The sequence below is a fragment of the Hyla sarda genome, chromosome 7 (genome assembly GCF_029499605.1).
Source record: "Hyla sarda isolate aHylSar1 chromosome 7, aHylSar1.hap1, whole genome shotgun sequence".
Classification (NCBI taxonomy): domain Eukaryota; kingdom Metazoa; phylum Chordata; class Amphibia; order Anura; family Hylidae; genus Hyla; species Hyla sarda.
Window position 1 is genome coordinate 216,237,958 of NC_079195.1, and position 20,707 is coordinate 216,258,664.

Sequence of the window (20,707 nt, forward strand, 5' to 3'; positions counted from 1 at the left end):
TCAAAGGGATGACTGCAGGGAAAATCTGCAGTATCTACGGGAAGAATTTTGTTATTTGCACTATTGCCAATATGTTATTTAGAGCAACTTAAAATCCGACTTTACCTGTGATGTCGTATACTTTAGCCTCAGGGTTATCTGAGCTTTCTTCTATAATGAAACCTCGCTTTTCTGCTTGAATGTGGCGCAATGAGTTAATGCTCCGATCTGAATGTTCAGAGAAAAAAGGATTTCTTTTAGCCCATAATACACCTGGGAGCCGCAGGGATTAGAATAGACAGGTGGGAGGAATATCATACAAGTCTGTAAAAGCCTGAGAAAGTTAATACTTGAGAAATTCAAAGAAAAAAAACTAACTAATAGAAATAAAAACTGCTACTAAAGAAATACAGGATTTACCAAACTTGAATATACCCCTCACATTTTTATAAATATTCTATTCTATCATTTAATGTGACAACTAGAGATGAGCGAACTTACAGTAAATTCGATTCGTCACGAACTTCTCCGCTCGGCAGTTGATGACTTTTCCTGCATAAATTAGTTCAGCTTTCCGGTGCTCCGGTGGGCTGGAAAAGGTGGATACAGTCCTAGGAGACTCTTTCCTAGGACTGTATCCACCTTTTCCAGCCCACCGGAGCACCTGAAGGCTGAACTCATTTATGCAGGATAAGTCATCAACTGCCGAGCCGAGAAGTTCGTGACGAATCGAATTTACTGTAAGTTCGCTCATCTCTATTGACAACACTAAAGTAATGACCCTCTGCCACAATTTAAAGTAGTAATTGCACGGCCTGTATAACATTGCTTAATGTTACGAACGCTGGAGCCGAGAGTTCGTGATGTCATAGCCCCTCCCCCATGAAGTCATACCCTGCCCCCTCAATGCAAGTCTATGGGAGGGGGGCGTGACAGTCGACAATATCCAACCTATATAAGTAGGGAACCATTTTAACCGTATGGACTTACAGAATAAAGAAGGTGTTATTTTTACCGAAAAATGCACTGCGTAGAAACGGAAGCCCCCAAAAGTTACAAAATGACATTTTTTCTTCAATTTTGTCGCACAATAAATTTTTTTCCGTTTCGCCGTGGTAAAATGACCAATGTCACTGCAAAGTAGAATTGGTGGCGCAAAAAATAAGCCATAATATGGAATTTTATGTGCAAAATTTAAAGCGTTATGATTTTTAGAAGGTGATGAGGAAAAAATGAAAATGCAAAAACGGAAAAACGCTGAGTCCTTAAGGTGAAAATAGGCTGAGTCCCTAAGGGGTTTAACAACAAGAAGAAAAAAACGTGATCTCAAAAAGCAGGAGGTGCTCAAACCCAAATGCAGTTGTGCATTTATACTGGGGGAGCAGATCCTGCACTTGTGGTCTGTTGCTAAGGGCGATCCCCAGCATAAAATGCATACAATGGGGGATGCCTGTAGCAGACTACAAGTGCCACAATGGCATCCTACACCAGATGAAAGGTGGAGGAAATGTATGTATTACTCTATGTTACACATCTACACCATCTATCTCAGTGGTCTTCAAACTGTGGCCCTCCAGATGTTGCAAAACTACAATTCCCAGCATGCCCGGACAGCCGTTCGCCTCTCTGTGGTACCCCCCTTTGTACCATCCGTCGTCTCCCCTAGAATTGCGCTACGGCTGTGAGTATTGTGCAATAAAATCTGCTGAATTGGAAACCCGGTGAGTGCCGACCTTTCTTTGTCTTCTTATGCACTAATTTACAAATCTGTTTAACTTTCTGGATCCAGTTGATATATAAAAAAAAAGTTTTTTCCTGGAATTCCCCTTTAAGTTTATAGTAATATGAGAGTTCAGGACCATGGACAGATAAGATAGCAGGAGTCAAGACACTGATTTTATGTCAGTGTTTCCCAACCACAGCCTTTGGCTGTCTGGGCATACTGGGAGTCGTAGTTTTGAAACAGCTGGAGGCACTCGAGTTGGAAAACACTGCTTTGTGCTATTCGAGAAAAGCACACTCAGTGGAGTGTGCATGTGTATGAGGATGTTGGGAACAAATAAGTATCAGCTGTTGGTGTATAGACATCTTTAGGGTATGATCTCAACATTTAGGTTTTTTTTTTATGCAGTTTTTAAAGGGGTTATCCTGGGATAGAAAAAAAGTGTGGATTTCTTCCAAAAGCAGCACCACCCCTATTCTCAGTTTGTTGATACAACTTGGCTCCATTTACATTAAAGGGGTTATCCAGGGTAAAACTGTTTTTTTTTATATATCATCTGGCTCCAGAAAGTTAAACAGATTTGTAAATTACTTCTATTAAAAAAATCTTAATCCTTTCAGTACTTATGAGCCTCTGAAGTTAAGGTTGTTCTTTTCTGTCTAAGTGCTCTCTGATGACACCTGTCTCGGGAAACGCCCAGTTTAGAAGCAAATCCCCATAGCAAACCTCTTCTAATCTGGGCGTTTCCCGAGACAGGTGTCATCAGAGAGCACTTAGACAGAAAAGAACAACCTTAACTTCAGAAGCTCATAAGTACTGAAAGGATTAAGATTTTTTTTATAGAAGTAATTTACAAATCTGTTTAACTTTCTGGATCAAGTTTTTCCTGGAACACCCCTTTAAGTTTATAGTAATATGAGATTCAGGACCATGGACAGATAAGATAGCAGGAGTCAAGACACTGATTTTATGTCAGTGTTTCCTAACCAGAACCATTCAGCTATCTTCAACTCTCCCATAGACCTATATGGAGGGGGCATGGCGGCCCTCGCTTCGGGGTCATGACGTGCCACTCCTGCAGATAGCCCGGGCTCCATACAAAAGATTGTGGGGGTTCCCCCCCCCCCCCCGCTATCTAAGACTTATACCCCATCCTGTGGATAGGGGGTAAGTTTTTCACCACAAGACTTCTTTACAACAGCGAAAGCATCCTGAATGCAGTCCCTAGATGACTCCGGTCAGCCATAGAAGTGAATGGGGTCCGCCGCTCCTGGTATATGTCAGCATCCTGTTTTCGGCGGGATGTTGACGGATATGATTAATACAGGCAGAAACGCAGTGGGAACAAACCCTTATTATGGTCTATTTACACGTACAGTATTCTGAGCAGATATGATAAGATTTGATGTGCAGGATTTTCTGCTGCAGATTAATTACAATGTAAACTGAATGGCTGAACACAGCTTGAAATCCTGCGCATCAAAGCTGCGTAGAATACTGTACGTGTGAATAGACCCTTATACAGAAAATGATAAATTCCCCCACAGTGTCTCCTGGATGGCTGAAAATGAGAAAGTTGCTCTTGATTCTCCCTTTTGTGGGACCTTATGGATATATATATATATATAATATAGATGAAGGGGAGCACCGTGCTCAAGGATTCCAGATCTGTGTGGGTGCACAGCTTCAGGAACAGACCAATTCCCAAGTAATATATAATATATATATATATATATATATATATATATATATATATATATGTAGTAACAAAGTTTATAAGGTTGAAAAAAGACCAGAGTCCATCAAGTTCAACCTATAACCCTAATGAGTCCCTACTGAGTTGATCCAGAGGAAGGCAAAAAACCCTCATACTAGAGGTAAAAATTCCTTCCCGACTCCAAATATGGCATCAGAATAAATCCCTGGATCACTGTTCTGTCCCTATAAATCTATTATCCATAACCAGCAATGTTATTATTCTCCAAAAATGCATCCAGACCCCTTTTGAACTCTATTACAGAGTTCACCATGACCACCTCCTCCGGGAGAGAATTCCACAGTCTCACTGCTCTTACAGTAAAGAACCCCCGTCTGTGCTGGTGTAGAAACCTTCTTTCCTCTAGACGTAGAGGATGCCCCCTTGTTATAGATTCAGTCCTGGGTATAAATAGATCATGGAGAGATCTCTGTACAGTCCCCTGATATATTTATACATAGTTATTAGGTCTCCCCTAAGCCTTCTTTTTCCAGGGGTCAAGTCCCGGAAAAAAAAGGGAGGGAACTCATCCAAGATTTCCACTCAAGAGCTGGTTCTGCTAATGGTAATGGTGATCCTGCTGTGGAAAAAGTGCAGGAACTCAGTTCCCACACGTTCCTGCAGGACTTGAGCCATATATATATATATATATATATATATATGGTTACATATGGATATTTAGTAATTATAGCTGTTGTCCCTAGCAACCATCCCATCACAAATCTCATAATTCTTACATTCACAAAATAAAAACCTCGATCTGATTGGTTGCTATGGGCAACAAGCCCGTCGCCTGCTTCGGCTGTTGTAAAAACGTTCACATGGCAACCAATCACTCTTACCAAGTGAAAGCTGCGCGGTGATTGGTTGCCACGAGCGACTAGACCAAAGAGTGCAGCGAACGGTTTCCTTACCCACGGACATGCGCAGTATTGCCCTTCACCACCAGTGTCACGTGACGCGACCAGCGGGTCACGTGGCGCGGAAGTCGGGTTTTGTTTGTCACCTGGGAAAAGATGGCGGCGCTCATCTGTGGTGGCCGGCTGCTGGTGTGCGCTGCGGTGTGCTTCGCCCTGGGTGCGAGCGCTCAGTATGCGGAGGTGAGAGAAGCGCTGCGTTATATTTGTTCGGTGTGTTTACAGGCCTAGTCATTGCGGTACCTATAGCACTCCTCGTTATATAGCACAACCTGTAGTGGGAAGATGTATACATGAAAAGACAGAGAAATCGTGCTGTGTCGCAGCACTACAACTCCCAGCATGCCCTGTCAGACATTTTCTGATTGTAAGAATGGAAGCTGTGATCTGATTGGTTGCTAGGGGCAACTGCTACAATTATGCAGGGCAGTGTTTCCTAGCCTGTGACACTGCAGCTGTTGCAAAACTACAATTCCCAGCATGCCCCGACAGCCTTCGGCTGTCGGGGCATGCTGGGAATTGTAGTTTTGCAACAGCTGCAGAGCCACAGGCTGGGGAAACAGTGACTTTACATGCCACCTATCTGCCATGGGTCAGGGGTCATAGGTCACGTCAAAGACCTGATGTCTCTAAGGCTGCGGTCACACGGCCGTCTAGACCCATCCCGTTCTTCTCCCGTCAAAAATAAACAGTCTTTAAAAAAAAAAAAAAAATGGACAATAACGGATGCGAACGGATGTTATCCATTTGTACCTGTTATTGTTCAGTTAAAGGACAACTGTGGTGCAAGACTTTTATATATTGTTGTGCCCGGACAAAATGAAACTTTAACATACCTTCCTACGTGCCCCCGTCGGTCCGGTACCGGCCTCACGGTCCAGCTCTGGCCGGCTCTTTACATGACAGTGGGCTGAGCCTATCACCGGCCGGGGCGGGACATCGCTGCGGCCGGTGATACGTCGACTGCTCTGCGGCGTCCCCGTCCCCAGGAAGTTGAATGAGGTTCGCACCGCTGGACCGTGAGGCTGGTACCGGACCGACGGGGGCACGTAGGAAGGTATGTTAAAGTTTATTTTTGCAGCCCGGGCACAGGAATATATAAAAGTCTTGCACTACAGTTGTCCTTTAACCCCTTAACGACGCAGGACGTATATTTACGTCCTGCGCCGGCTCCCGCGATATGAAGCATCACATCGCGTCGGTCCCGGTGCTCATCAACGGCCGGGACCCACGGCTAATACCACACATCGCCGATCGCGGCGATGTGCGGTATTAACCCTTTAGAAGCGGCGGTCAAAGCTGACCACCGCTTCTAAAGCGAAAGTGAAAGTATCCCGGGTAGTCAGTCGGGCTGTTCGTGACCGCCGCGGTGAAATCGCGGCGCCCCGAACAGCTTGCAGGACACCGGGAGGGCCCTTACCTGCCTCCTCGGTGTCCGATCGGCGAATGACTGCTCCGTGCCTGAGATCCAGGCAGGAGCAGTCAAGCGCCGATAACACTGATCACAGGCGTGTTAATACACGCCAGTGATCAGCATAAGAGATCAGTGTGTGCAGTGTTATAGGTCCCTATGGGACCTATAACTCTGCAAAAAAAAAAGTAAAAAAAAAGGGTTAATAAAGGTCATTTAACCCCTTCCCTAATAAAAGTTTGAATCACCCCCCTTTTCCCATAAAAAAAATAAAACAGTGTAAATAAAAATAAACGTGTGGTATCGCCGCGTACGTAAATGTCCGAACTATAAAAATCTATTGTTAATTAAACCGCACGGTCAATGGCGTACGCGCAAAAAAATTCCAAAGTCCAAAAAAGCATATTTTGGTCACTTTTTATACCATTAAAAAATGAATAAAAAGTGATCAAAAAGTCCGATCAAAACAAAAATCATACTGATAAAAACTTCAGATCACGGCGCAAAAAATGAGTCCTCATACCGCCCTGTACGTGGAAAAATAAAAAAGTTATAGGGGTCAGAAGATGACATTTTTAAACGTATACATTTTCCTGCATGTAGTTATGATTTTCTCCAGAAGTGCGACAAAATCCAACCGATATAAGTAGGGGATAATTTTAACCGTATGGACCTACAGAATAAAGATAAGGTGTCATTTTTACCGAAATATGCACTGCGTAGAAACGGAAGCCCCCAAAAGTTACAAAATGGCATTTTTTCTTCGGTTTTGTCGCACACTGATTTTTTTTTTCCGTTTCGTCGTGAATTTTTGGGTAAAATGACTGATGTCACTGCGAAGTAGAATTGGTGATGCAAAAAATAAGCCATAATATGGATTTTTAGGTGGAAAATTGAAAGGGTTATGATTTTTAAAAGGTAAGGAGGAAAAAACGAAAGTACAAAAAATGGAAAAACCCTGAGTCCTTAAGGGGTTAATAAACCAATAAAAAAAATTATTTTTTTGTTCTGTGCATGCTCAGAAGTAAAAACAGATTGAAAAAAACAGATGACATTAAAGGCTTCGGTCTGTTTTCCATAGACTTCAATGTTAAATTTACTATATCTGTTTTTTCTTCCATTTTTTTGACGGAAGAAAAAATACTGCATGTGCCGTTTTTTCTTTCGTCAAAAAACGGAAACGAGTGCAGACGGGTACAAAGGATGTAAACGGATTGTGAAAAAAAATCCCATTGATACGAATGGGATTTTTTAAAATCCGTTTACAGCCTGCAAGAACGGGACCGAAACGGGGCCAGACGGCCATGTGAACGCACCCTAACAGCTGAAGGTTTGTTACAATAGCGCACAGTCTGGACAATTCTCTGTCAGGCTGATACATTATAACAAACCCTCAGATTTGTCCCACTGAACTATTTAGGATCATGGTGACTGAGAAGTAGGTTTGTGGCTCTGTTCACACCTGCCGTCCAGCCATAGGAATGGAGAACAGAAACATAGCGTGGCGAGGCTTCCGTCTTCTATCTCGGGAGTCTGGTTGTCTCTGAAGAGCGTCCTCGTGTCCACTGATCTGGAATTGCTTTTTAATAATACTCCTAAAGCCAGTGTTTCCCAAGCAGTGTGCATCCAGCTGTTGCAAATCTAGTGTTTCTACTCCCAGCGTGCCTGGATGGCCTTTGGCTGGAATTTGTAGTTTATCAGATGAACTCTCAGTAAGTCCCAACCATGTGATCGTACCCTTGAGGGTGAAAACGGACGCAATGTTTTTCTAAAATAAAAAAATTAATAAATGGGAAAAATCCCGTAAAAATCCGTACTCACTGCATTAATAAAAAAAAAATAAACTGGATTTACCTTCTGCTGCTTCCCCGTTGCCTCCAGTATCCAGCTTCTGTGCTCCACAGCCAAGGCACCGTCTTCTTTTTGCCAAAAGAAGCAGTAAGAGGATCGCTGCGGAGGCTGGGAGCCGGAAGGTAAGGCCAGTTTTTTTTTAAATGCCAATATTCTGGGCAAGTTGAAAAAAAAAAAAAAAAAAATGTATCCCTACTGAGTTGTTTTGCAACAGCTGGAGGCACCCTGTTTTGGAAGCACTGGGCTAGGTTCACATCTATGTCAGTGGCTCCATACTTCGGATGCAGTATTCATGCATGCAGTATTTTTTTGTCTCCTTTGACTCCTGCAATAGCAAAGTCATGTTCCGAATCCCGACAGACCCCATTAAAGGAGAACCATTGCCAAAATGATCTTATCCCCTACCCACAGGATAGGGCAGACATAGGCACTTCAACACTGCAGATGTTTTGGACTACATCTTCCATGATGCTTTTGTAGCATTTTGGCTGTAAGAGCATCATGGGAGATGAAGTCCAAAACATCTGCAGTGCTGAAGCTTGTCTATGCCTGGGATAGGGGATAAGTAGCTGATCGCGGGGGGGGGGGGGGGGGGGGGGTGTGTCTAACTGCTTGGACCCCCGTGGCTATGGAAGCGCCGAAAAGACCCGAGTACAGCACTCCATAGAATTGAATGGAGCGTGTGCCTTCTACCAGTAGACGACAAACGCTCCTTAGTGAGAGCCGAGGTCCCATCCCAGAGATCGTGGGGAGACCTAGCGGTCGGACCACCTGCGATCAGCTTCTTATCCTGTGGGATAGGGGATAAGTTACAGGGGTACTCCGCTGCTCAGCGTTTGGAACAAACTGTTCTGAATGCTGGAGCTGGCGCCGCCCCCTCATGATATCACACCCCGCCCCCTCAATGCAAGTCTATGGGAGGGGGCAGGTCTATGACATCACGAACTCCTGGCTCCAGCGTTCAGAACAGTTTGTTCCAAATACTGAGCAGCGGAGTACCCCATTAACTTTGGCTTGAGTACTTTAAAGTCAGCTAGGTCTGTTTAGCTCATGTCCACAGTTCAGCCTTCCTCACTGGCTCTGTTTGCTAGCGCCAAATTAGATTTGCTACGGATGGAAGCCTTTGCCACAGCCGTGCCAGCCATATGTACCTCACACCCAGCGGTACCAGCAATGCCCCCTGATAATATACACAAGTTATCTCTAATCCAGAATGAAGAAACTCTACTGCCATCTATAAGAAGTTACTCTGTGAGGCAATGTCCACCCCCGTGAGACAAAACTGTTCTCAGCCAAACCAGAGATGTCCGTCCGTACACAGCGCCATTCTGCCATTTATTACATACCTCTAGTTATGTAATTGACTCTACCTATAGGGGGCACTAGAGCTAGATGCTATTTTGCCTTCTGACCCTTGGTGACAGCCGCTGTGGGAGCCATTATGACTCCCATTTCCTGTGCCGAGTATAGGAGTAAGGTTCATGTATTATTAATTAGTGGGGGAAGAGATCTCACAGCTTCAAGAATCCCTCCTGAATTTGTTGATCTGTGAATTGTTAATGTATAGCGCATTAACCTTATTCTCTTGTATTTGCAGAATAAAGCAGAACATTTCTTCAGAAGCGGACACACAAATAACTGGGCAGTTTTAGTAAGTATTACGCTTTTCTTGCTTTCTTAGGGTCTTCATAAAATTAAACCACATAATGTTATATGCATTGTCTCCACATGTCTCATTGGGGCGAATTGTTGTCATAGATGGGTGTACACCCTGCTTGGTATAAACCCTTTAAAAAAAGATATTTTCAAATCAACTGGTGCTAGAAAATTTTACAAATTTGTAATTATATTTAAAAATCTTAAAGAGAATCTGACAGCTTGATCACCCGCACTTAGCCCAGGATACTGTGTTATAGTGTGGGCGAATAGCTGTAAAATGATGGGTCACTTACTTTAAAGGAGAAGTATCATGTAAAAAAAAAACGTATCCCCTATCCGAAGGGCATGGGCCTCCTGCGATCTCCTGTTTAGAGCCCCGGCTCTCCTATATAGTGGCGCTTCAACGACCTTTGCCCCACGCCCCCTCCATATAGCTCTATAGGAGAGCCGTTCGTCGATCTTCAGGTCTCCCATAGAACTATATAGAGGGGGCGTGGTGGCCTGCGCTTCGGACGGACGGGGGGGTGATGCTCCACTGTATAGGAGAGCCGGGGCTCTAAACAGGAGATAGCGGGGGTGCCAGCGCTTTACATAAGGAACGGATTAAAGGAGAAGTATCATGTTAAAAAATGTATCACCTATCGCTGGGGGCCCCAGTTTTTTTTACATGATACTTCTCCTTTAATCCGTTCCTTATGTGAAGCATTTTGGTAGTAAATAGCTTTATTTCTAATGCACCCCAGCACGTAATGGAGGCGAAGAGCCAGCTGGCCTGGCCCCCCTGCCTCATCTATATTCTGCCCGCCCCTGGCTTCATTATTGAAATTCTTCACTCTCCCCTCAATATGATGTGAGAGCCGGCAGGGGAGGTGAACACGTCTCTTTACCTGTGCCACTGAAGCCTCAATACAGATTACTTTTGGGTGCAGCTCGCCGGCTCTCACATCCTTGTCTTCTGCGCTTTAGGGCTCGAGTCCAAAAACATTTACATTTGGAAGATTAACCCCAACATAGTCACTGGCTGAAGTACAGGCTATTGATGTCAATGGGGCCCGTGCATGTATTTATTAGCAATTCATTTTGACAGGATGCCAAGGTATACGTGCAATGTGTTGGCAAACAGTGATGTGAACACTGCCTTACAATAATGGGTTAAAGTGTGTCTGTCATTAATAGTACCTTTCTATAGGGTTTAAGTGAGCAGTAAGAGCACGTTCTTTACTCCTATTTTGTTAGGGAGATGAGCAGCGATCAGTCACATCTGACACCACATTCTCAGGGCAAAAACATTGAAATCCAAACTGTCCAATGTTTGTTCTCTTGAGATGGAGAGGCTACGACCGTTTGGTCACCATAGATGCACAATGCATTCGTAAAAAGTAGAACCATAATGTTAGAAATCTTCGCTAATTTATTGAGAAGGAAAAACTAAAATCTTGCAGTGACATAAGTATTCATACCACTTACTTAGTTGAAGCCCCTTTGACAGTGATTCTGGCCTCCAGTCTTCTTGGGCATGAGGCAACAAGGTTTACACACCTGGATTGGGGGATTTTCTGCAATTCTTCTCTGCAGATCCTCTCAAGCTCTGTCAGGTGGGATGGGGACAGTCGGTGGAAGCCATTTTCAGTTCTCTCCAGAGATGTTCCATTGGGTGGCCACTCAAGGACATTCACAGAGTTGTCCCTAAGCCGCTCATGTGTTGTCTTGGCCGTGTGCTCAGGGTCATTTTCTTGTTGGAAAGTGAACCTTCGGCCCAGTCTGAGGTTCAGAGCGATCTGGATCAGGTTTTCATTGAGAATATATCTGTACTTTACTCCTTTAAGCTTTCCCATAACCCTGACCAGTCTCCCTGTCCCTTCAACATGATGCTGCCCCCACCATGATCACTGTAGGGATGGTATTGGGCAGGTGATGGGCAGTGCCTGGTTTCCTCCAGACATGATGCTGCCCCCACCATGATCACTGTAGGGATGGTATTGGGCAGGTGATGGGCAGTGCCTAGTTTCCTCCAGACATGATGCAGCCTCCACCATGATCACTGTAGGGATGGTATTGGGTAGGTGATGGGCAGTGCCTGGCCTCCCCCAGACATGATGCTGTCCCCACCATGATCACTGTAGGGATGGTATTGGGCAGATAATGGGCAGTGCCTGGTTTCCTCCAGACATGATGCTGCCCCCACCATGATCACTGTAGGGATGGTATTGGGCAGGTGATGGGCAGTGCCTGGTTTCCCCCAGACATGATGCTGCCCCCACCATGATCACTGTAGGGATGGTATTGGGCGGGTGATGGGCAGTGCCTGGTTTCCTCCAGACATGATGCTGCCCCCACCATGATCACTGTAGGGATGGTATTGGGCAGGTGATGGGCAGTGCCTGGTCTCCTCCAGACATGATGCTGCCCCCACCATGATCACTGTAGGGATGGTATTGGGCGGGTGATGGGCAGTGCCTGGTTTCCTCCAGACATGATGCTGCCCCCACCATGATCACTGTAGGGATGGTATTGGGCGGCTGATGGGCAGTGCCTGGTTTCCTCCAGACATGATGCTGCCCCCACCATGATCACTGTAGGGATGGTATTGGGCAGGTGTGTTGAGGCCAGAAACTTCAATATTGGGTTCATTAGAACAGAGAATCTTGTTTCTCACAGGCTTCTTTCTAGCCACTTTGGCCATAAAGCCCAGATTTATGAGCTCTACAGGTAGTTATTTTCCCCTCAGGGCTTGGTCTTTACTCTGATATGCATTGTCAGCTGTGCGACCTTATTAGGGGTGGGAAAATAACTACTTGTCCAAAGGACTAAAACGGGAGCACAATCCACTTGTCCTGACACACACAATAAGGGGAGGTTTAGTTTTCTTCCTCCTCACCTTCTAATAGCCATAACTCTTTCAGTTTTCCACTTACAGACCCATATGAGGCTTTTTTTTTTTTTTTATGTGCCATCACCTTACTTTGTAAGGACATCACTCATTTTACAGTCAAATCTACAGTGAAATGAAAAAAATTATATATTTGTGGGGAGAAATTGAAAGGACGGAATTTAGCAACTTTCTACACAGTACACTTCTAGGTACAAATGACGTACACATCTTTATTCTGCAGGTCCATACAATTACAGTGTCACTCAACTTATACAGGTTTTATTTTACGCTTTTAAAAAGAATTATAACTCTTTGTGATAAGGAATATTCTTAAAATTGTCCTCTTCTGATCCCCATGTGATTGCTCATTTTTTAAGCTGTGATCTGTTATTTTTATTGGTATCAGTTTTGTTTTCGATCACTTTTTATTAAAGGAGTACTCCGGCGCGCACTTTTTTCCTTTTATACCGTCCGGGCTGCAAAATAAAAGAAAACACACTTTCTCTTACCTGCCAACGAGCCCCCGGAGCTCCGGTACAGGTGTTCGGTCCCCGGGCTGTATTCTTCTTACTTCCTGTTAGCCCGGCACCTCACACGGCACTTCACCCTATCACTGGCCGAGGTGGGACATCGCTGCGGCCAGTGATAGGTTGAAGCTCCATGTGACGTGCCGGGCTGGGATAAAATGAAAAAAAGTGCGCGCTGGACTACTCCTTTAAAGTTGTTTCTGGTATATGAAGCGACCAAACATACACAATTCTTATTTCTTTTTAACATTTACGCTGTTAACTTTGTGGTTTAATTAACTTTATATTGTAAAACATTTAAGCACGCAGCGATAATTTATTTTTGTTTATAGAATTTTATATAAAAAATTAGAAAAAGGGTAATTCAAACTTTTATTAGGGAAGGGGCTAATTTTTATTTAACTTTTTTTTTTTTATATGATTTTTTTTATTATTAAAGAGTACCTATCATAAAATACATTAGCCATGCTGATAGCAGCCGGGACCAAGCGGGTATGAAGCCGGTTCATCTTCTGAGCTCACTTCATACCCCTGCCGTGCCGCTGCATTGTATAAAGATAGGATAGGGGATAAGATGTTAGATCACAGGGACCCCCGCGATCTGTCCTGCAGCACGCCCATTTTTTAAGCTGCAGAGAACGAAGATCTCTCTGTGTCTGATGACAGGCGGTGCAGGGGACGGAGTATCGTGACGTTGCGCCCCGCATGCCCCGCCCCCCTTAATGCAAGTCTATGGGAGGGGGCATGACGGCACTGTGCATCCTCGCTCTGTGCAAATTTCTTTTCTTTTTGAATTTCTTTTTTGTCTTGTCCACAGTGCTCTCTGCTGACACCTCTGTCCATATCAGGAACTGTCCAGAACAGGAGAAAATCCCCATTGAAAACCTATGCTGCTCTGGACAGTTCCTGACACGGACAGAGGTGTCAGCAGAGAGCACTGTGGACAAGACAAAAAAGAACTTCAAAAAGAAAAGAATTTCCTCTGTAGCATACACCTGCTAAAAGGTACTGGAAGGGTAAAGATTTTTTTTTTCTAAAGAAGTAATTTACTAATCTGTTTAACTTTCTGGCGCCAGTTGATTAAAAAAAATAAAAATAAAAAAAAATGTTTGCCACTGGAGTACCCCTTTAACATAACAAAATGTAAAAGGGTCTGATAACATTGAATCATGTTAAAGGGGTACTCCGGTGGAAAACTTTTTATTTATTTATTTTTTAAATCAACTGGTGCCAGAAAGATAAACAGATTTGTAAATTACTTCTATTAAAAAATCTTAATCCTTCCAGCACTTATTAGCTGCTGAATACTACAGAGGAAATTTATTTTCTTTTTGGAACACAGAGCTCTCTGCTGACATCACGAACACTGTGCTCTCTGCTGACGTCTCTGTCCATTTTTGGAACTGTCCGGAGCAGCATAGGTTTTTTTCTTTTTTTTTTTTTCAACTGTAAATTTTTATTAAGTTTTTGACAAAAAATCATACAAACACCAATTGTTAGAGAAAGCATGTCCCTAACAGGTAAGAGATACATTCAGCAAAAACAGCATTACTTCACATCACAACATCAAGAGCCAAAAAATACAGTTGCGCCTGACAGTCAACCAGGTGAGTCAAAGCCAAGTCTAAACACAGCACATTACAACAGAACAGCATATGTTTTCAATGGGGATTTTCTCCTACTCTGGACAGCTCTTAAAATGGACAGAGGTGTCAGCAGAGAGCACTGTGCTCGTGATGTCAGCAGAGAGCTCTGTGTTCCAAAAAGATAAGTTTCCTCTGTAGTATTCAGCAGCTAATAAGTACTGGAAGGATTAAGATTTTTTTTTTTAATAGAAGTAATTTACAAATATGTTTAACTTTCTGGTACCAGTTGATAAAAAAAAAATGTTAATTTTTTTCCATCGTAGTACCCCTTTAAATAAAAGCAATATTGGGGTACAAATGTCTGAACACAATGGTATTTTCTACTGGCATCTAAAACATTTGCAGCAATATTTCTCACATATATCTTCATGAAGCGGAGTCTGTCGGTTTATTAATATCTTGAGATAAATGAATTTATGTTGCAATAAAGAACACAGATGGGTTTCCCCGGACTCTCAATAGACTGTGTATAGTCTCATCTGGCAGATAGCTCTATATTAAAGGCTTAAGTGTTATAGCCCGAGCTTTGTGCAGTCTTACTCTAATACTCGTACATTATATTACCTGCGTAAGATCTGTGAAGACTCGGGGTGTGGTGCATGCTGGGATAACCTCATTTTAGGATAACCTGCTTTAGTATAATTTAGATTTTCCTGATTAGAGGTTGAAAAAAAAAAAATCCTGAAATAAATTACCCATAATGCCCTTGCCGGCTATCCAGTGAGCGATCATTGTAAGATTAGAAACAACGTTTGTTCCGTAAATCATAAAAATGTTAATCTTTCAAAATGCCGTCCTTGTCCATTGTAGGGTACAGATTAGTGTTGAGCACAAATAGTCGTAATGCAAATTTTTATCGTGAATATCGGCAATTTGAGATTTCGAGAATATTTAGTAGGGAGCGATTGATTATCGGTTTGGCCGATATTTTTGGACGATATTCCCGATTTTGGACATTATCAGTATCGGCAATTACCTTGCCGATAATGCCCCGCCTCCTGCACCGCCCCCACCGCAACGCACCGCACCCCCCACCGCACCACCCCGGCCAAAGACCGCCGCTGCCGCCGCCCCCATTGCCTCCCCCATCCCCGGTTTTATAATTACCTGTTCCCGGTGCCCGCGCTACTTCTGGCTCCTGCGGTGTCCTGTGTTACGCCTTGTGCTGCGCAATGACGATTGATGTCCTCAACGCGACGTCACTGTCAGGACGCCGCTGGAGCCAGAAGTAGTGCGGACCCCGGGAACAGGTAATTATAAAACTGGGAATGGGGGAGGCAATGGGGCAGTGGCGGCGGTCTCTGGTCGGGGCGGTGCGGGGGAGGGGGTGCGTTGGTGGCTGTGGTAGGACTCAGGAGGACCCCAGGACAGGCAGGGGGAGAGAAGCAGGTGGCGGCGGCGCTATCTGGCACAGCAAAACCCGCGGCAGTTCATTGATTTAAATCGCCCACTTTAAATCAATGATCTGCAGCGGTGTTGCCCCTGGGGGGGATAAATAGCCGATAACTTATACCGGAATATCGGTATATATTATCGGCTATTGTCCCTAACCTCCACCGATTATCGGTATCGGCCCTATTTAGAATATAGTGCTATATATTCGTAATGCCCAATATTCATATATATATATATATATATATATATATATATATATATATATATATATATAAATATTTTTTTTTTTTCACATGCAAATTTTCACATGGGAAAAAAAATTTAATGAACAGAGCGAAAATGTGAATTTCGCGAACATAGGACGAATAATGGTCAATATATTTGCGAAATATCACAAATTCGAATATGGCCCCTGCTACTCATCACTAGTATAGATTCATGATATGTCTGATATACGTAGAGCAGTGTTTCCCAACCAGGGTGCCTCCAGCTGTTGCAAAACTACAACTCCCAGCATGCCCGGACAGCCTTCGGCTGTCCGGGCATGCTGGGAGTTGTAGTTTTGCAACAGCTGGAGGCACCCTGGTTGGGAAACACTGACAGAGGCACGCCCCGCTGCTTGCTGTGTTACGGAGAGATCCCACATGGGCAGTCGCCTTCATCCAGAATGTATCTTCTCTACATTGTGCCCTGGGTAGTTGTGGGTTGTATCTGGAAACTAATTCTCTGTATTATTTGTTCTTTTTAAGGTTTGTACCTCTCGATTTTGGTTCAACTACCGACATGTGGCAAATACTCTTTCTGTATACAGAAGTGTTAAAAGACTTGGAATTCCTGACAGGTGAGACAAAAATGTTTCCTTTTTCTATTTTATGGACACTTTTATGGCAGTTTTGTGGCAGTGTTCATGCTTTAAAGGGGTACTCCTTCCAAATACAACATTAAAGTTGGCCTTACATACCAAAAATTGTCCCTTTACCCCCAATATTACAGGGGTACTCCAGTGGAAAACATTTTTTTATTTTTTTTTATCAACTGGTGCCATAAAGGTAAATATATTTGTAAATTACTTCTATTGAAAAATCTTAAAGGGGTATTCCAGGCAAAACCTTTTTTATATATATATCTCAACTGGCTCCGGAAAGTTAAACAGATTTTTAAATTACTTCTATTAAAAAATCTTAATCCTTCCAATAGTTTTTAGCTTCTGAAGTTTTCTGTCTAACTGCTCAATGATGATGTCACGTCCCGGGAGCTGTGCATGATGGGAGATTATCCCCATAGGAACTGCACAGCTCCCGGGACGTGAGTCATCAGAAAGCAGTTAGACAGAAAACAACGACTCAACTTCAGAAGCTAATAACTATTGGAAGGATTAAGATTTTTTAATAGAAGTAAATTACAAATCTATTTAACTTTCCGGAGCCAGTTGATATATAAAAAAAAAAGTTTTGGCCTTCAATACCCCTTTAATCCTTCCAGTACTTATTAGCTGCTGAATGCTAGAGAGGAAATTCTTTTCTTTTTGGAACAAAGAGCCCTCTGCTGAATCACGAGCACAGTGCTCTCTGCTGACATCTCTTGTCCATTTTAAGAACTGTCCAGAGTAGGAGAAAATCCCCATAGCAAACATATGCTGCTCTGAACAGTTCCTAAAATGGACAGAGATGTCAGCAGAGAGCACTGTGGTCATGATGTCAGCAGAGAGCTCTGTGTTCCAACAAGAAAATAATTTCCTCTGTAGTATTCAGCAGCTTATAAGTACTGGAAGGATTACAATTTTTTAATAGAAGTAATTTACAAATCTGTTTAACTTTCTGGCACCAGTTGATTTAAAAAAAAAAAATAAAAAAAAGTTTTCCACCGGAGTACCCCTTTAATATTGGGGCTATAGTGACTATTTTTTGTATGTAAGGCCAACTTTAATGTTGTATTTGGAAGGCGTCTATATTGTGCATACACACCTGCTGTCTAAACCTGCTTCAATGCATTTGTATTGAAACTGTAACTCCCAGCATGTCTATGTCATGGCATGCTGAGAGTTGTAGTCTTGTAACATCTGGGGAGCTGCAGATTGTCGCACATAGCGGTATAGCGTGCCAGCTGTTTTCCTGCGCAGGTATTTCGGTGTAATGGACCGCGGGTAAGTGACGGGTTCCTACTATTTTTTCTCATTTAGCTGAACATTATGAGCCGCGAGGAGATAAGTGGCTGTAAGAGACAAAAAAATAAACATCTGTGCATAGTAAAGTCATCTCTCCTCACATAAGTGCCGGAAACATCCTTTATAGTCTTTGTGTTGCTGAGTAGTTTTTGCAGCAGAAAGTACAGTGCGTTCCCGCAGTCTTTTTTGTTATCCGCCATCAATAGATAAAAAGAATCTGCTGCTCTTCCCCCCAGGAATTTACTTGAAAGATGTATCACAATTCGGCTGCATCCAACGGAGGACACTCTTTACCTGTGTACGTTACAGTGTCTTTTTATCCCTAAATCGTATTGTGTTGCAGAAATCCCCTGTCTGCAGGAGTCTGGGGGGGGCAGTGGGATCCCACCGGTAGACGCTCCAAGCAAAGGAGAAATACAGGAGAACATCACGTTCCTATACAGGTGTCTTTCATAGCTCTTGTTTAACCATTACATCAGTGTTTTTTAAACAGCGTGCCTCCAGCTGTTGCAAAACTACAACTCCGGGCATGCTGGGAGTTGTAGTTTTGCAACAGCTGGAGACAAACTGTTTGGAAAACACTTCATCAAACAACTGCTTTATAGATGGGTCCAGGCAAATTGTACAGTATGTTCCATTAAGCGCCTACGATCGGTGCTAGCTACTATACATCTATGGCCTCAGGAATATATGACCTACTATAGAGCAGTGGTGGCCTCAGGGGTATACGACCTGTGCGGCAATCTAGCTACTATAGAGCAGTGGTGGCCTCAGGGGTATATGACCTGTGAGGCAATCTAGCTACAATAGAGCAGTGGTGGCCTCAGGGGTTTACATCCTGTGAGGCAATCTAGCTACTATAGAGCAGTGGTTGCCTCAGGGGTATACCACCTGTGAGGAAATCTAGCTACTGTAGAGCAGTGGTGGCCTCAGGGGTATACCACCTGTGAGGAAATCTAGCTACTATAGAGCAGTGGTGGCCTCAGGGGTAAATGACCTGTGAGGCAATCTAGCTACTATAGAGCAATGGTGGCCTCAGGGGTTTACATCCTGTGAGGCAATCTAGCTACTATAGAGCAGTGGTGGCCTCAGGGGTGTATGACCTGTACAGCAATCTAGCTACTATAGAGCAGTGGTGGCCTCAAGGGTTTACAACCTGTGAGGCAATCTAGCTACTATAGAACAATGGTGGCCTCAGGGGTATACCACCTGTGAGGAAATCTAGCTACAATAGAGCAGTAGTGGCCTCAGGGGTAAATGACCTGTGAGGCAATCTAGCTACTATAGAGCAGTGGTGGCCTCAAGGGTTTACAACCTGTGAGGCAATCTAGCTACTATAGAACAATGGTGGCATCAGGGTTGTATGACCTGTGCGGCAATCTAGCTACTATAGAGCAGTGGTGGCCTCAGGGGTATACGACCTGTGAGGCAATCTAGTTACTATAGAGTAGTGGTGGCCTCAAGGGGTTTACAACTAGAGTTGAGCGAACTTACAGTAAATTGGCTCGTAGCGAACCTCGCAGCTCGGCTGTTGATTACTTTAGTCTGCATAAATTAGTTCAGCTTTCCAGGGGCTCCAGTTGCCTGAAAAGGGTGGATACAGACCTAGGAGACCTAAGACTTTCATCCCGGACTTTTCCAGGCAACCAGAGCCCTTGGAAAGCAGAACTAATTTACCCAGACTAAAGTAATCAACAGCCGAGCTGCGAGGTTTGCTACGAGCCAATTTACTGTAAGTTCACTCAACTCTATTTACCACCCGAGGGGCAATCTAGCTACTATAGAGCAGTGGTATATGACCTTTGTGTCAATCTAGCTACTATAGAAATGTGGTGGCCTCAGGGGGTATATAACTTGTGCGGCAATCCAACTACTAAAGAGCAGTGGTGGCCTCAGGTATACAAGCTGTGAGGCAATCTAGTTACTATAGAACAGTGGTGGCCTCAGGGGTATACGACCTGTGAGGCAATCTAGCTTCTTTAGAGCAGTGGTGGCCCCAGTGTATACAACCTGTGCGGCCATATTTTACTTTCATGCCACTGAGTCTATGAAAAGGCAGCTGCACATGGTGGCACTACATTTTCTAGTTTGTTTATTGGGTGACTGTATAGCAGAATTACTGTATCCGGGTACCCAATGGCATTGGTATGTTATCCGGGTACCCAATGGAATTGGTATGTTATCCGGGTACCCAATGGCATTGGTATGTTATCCGGGTACCCAATGGCATTGGTATGTTATCCGGGTACCCAATGGCATTGGTATGTTATCCGGGTACCCAATGGCATTGGTATGTTATCCGGGTACCCAATGGAATTGGTATGTTATCCGGGTACCCAATGGCATTGGTATGTTATCCGGGTACCCAATGGCATTGGTATGTTATCCGGGTACCCAATGGCATTGGTATGTTATCCGGGTACCCAATGGCATTGGTATGTTATCCGGGTACCCAATGGCATTGGTATGTTATCCGGGTACCCAATGGCATTGGTATGTTATCCGGGTACCCAATGGCATTGGTATGTTATCCGGGTACCCAATGGCATTGGTATATTATCCAGGTACCCAATGGCATTGGTATGTTATCTGGGTACCCAATGGCATTGGTATGTTATCCGGGTACCCAATGGCATTGGTATGTTATCCGGGTACCCAATGGCATTGGTATGTTATCCGGGTACCCAATGGCATTGGTATGTTATCCGGGTACCCAATGGCATTGGTATGTTATCCGGGTACCCAATGGCATTGGTATGTTATCCGGGTACCCAATGGCATTGGTATGTTTCTATGAATGCTCCATG

The 20,707-nt window shown here is 43.9% G+C and overlaps 2 protein-coding genes across 3 annotated transcripts in view; one reads left to right on the forward strand and one right to left on the reverse strand.

Moving 5' to 3' along the window:
- AK5 (adenylate kinase 5) overlaps nucleotides 1-4,318 on the reverse strand; it is a 230,351-nt gene extending 226,033 nt beyond the window's left edge. The window contains exons 1-2 of one of the 2 annotated variants that reach the window (XM_056532657.1): nucleotides 4,301-4,318; nucleotides 106-207 (exon numbers count right to left, since the gene is read on the reverse strand). The gene's annotated coding sequence lies outside the window, so the exon portion shown is untranslated. Of the gene's footprint in view, nucleotides 1-105; nucleotides 208-4,195 lie in introns of both variants that reach the window. The other variant, XM_056532656.1, reaches the window with a different exon arrangement.
- Nucleotides 4,319-4,401: 83 nt separating this feature from the next.
- PIGK (phosphatidylinositol glycan anchor biosynthesis class K) overlaps nucleotides 4,402-20,707 on the forward strand; it is a 149,783-nt gene continuing 133,477 nt past the window's right edge. The window contains exons 1-3 of the mRNA XM_056532660.1: nucleotides 4,402-4,558; nucleotides 9,235-9,288; nucleotides 16,486-16,577. Coding sequence (XP_056388635.1) covers nucleotides 4,475-4,558; nucleotides 9,235-9,288; nucleotides 16,486-16,577 — 230 coding nt within the window. The 5' untranslated portion in view covers nucleotides 4,402-4,474. The remainder of the gene's footprint in view (nucleotides 4,559-9,234; nucleotides 9,289-16,485; nucleotides 16,578-20,707) is intronic.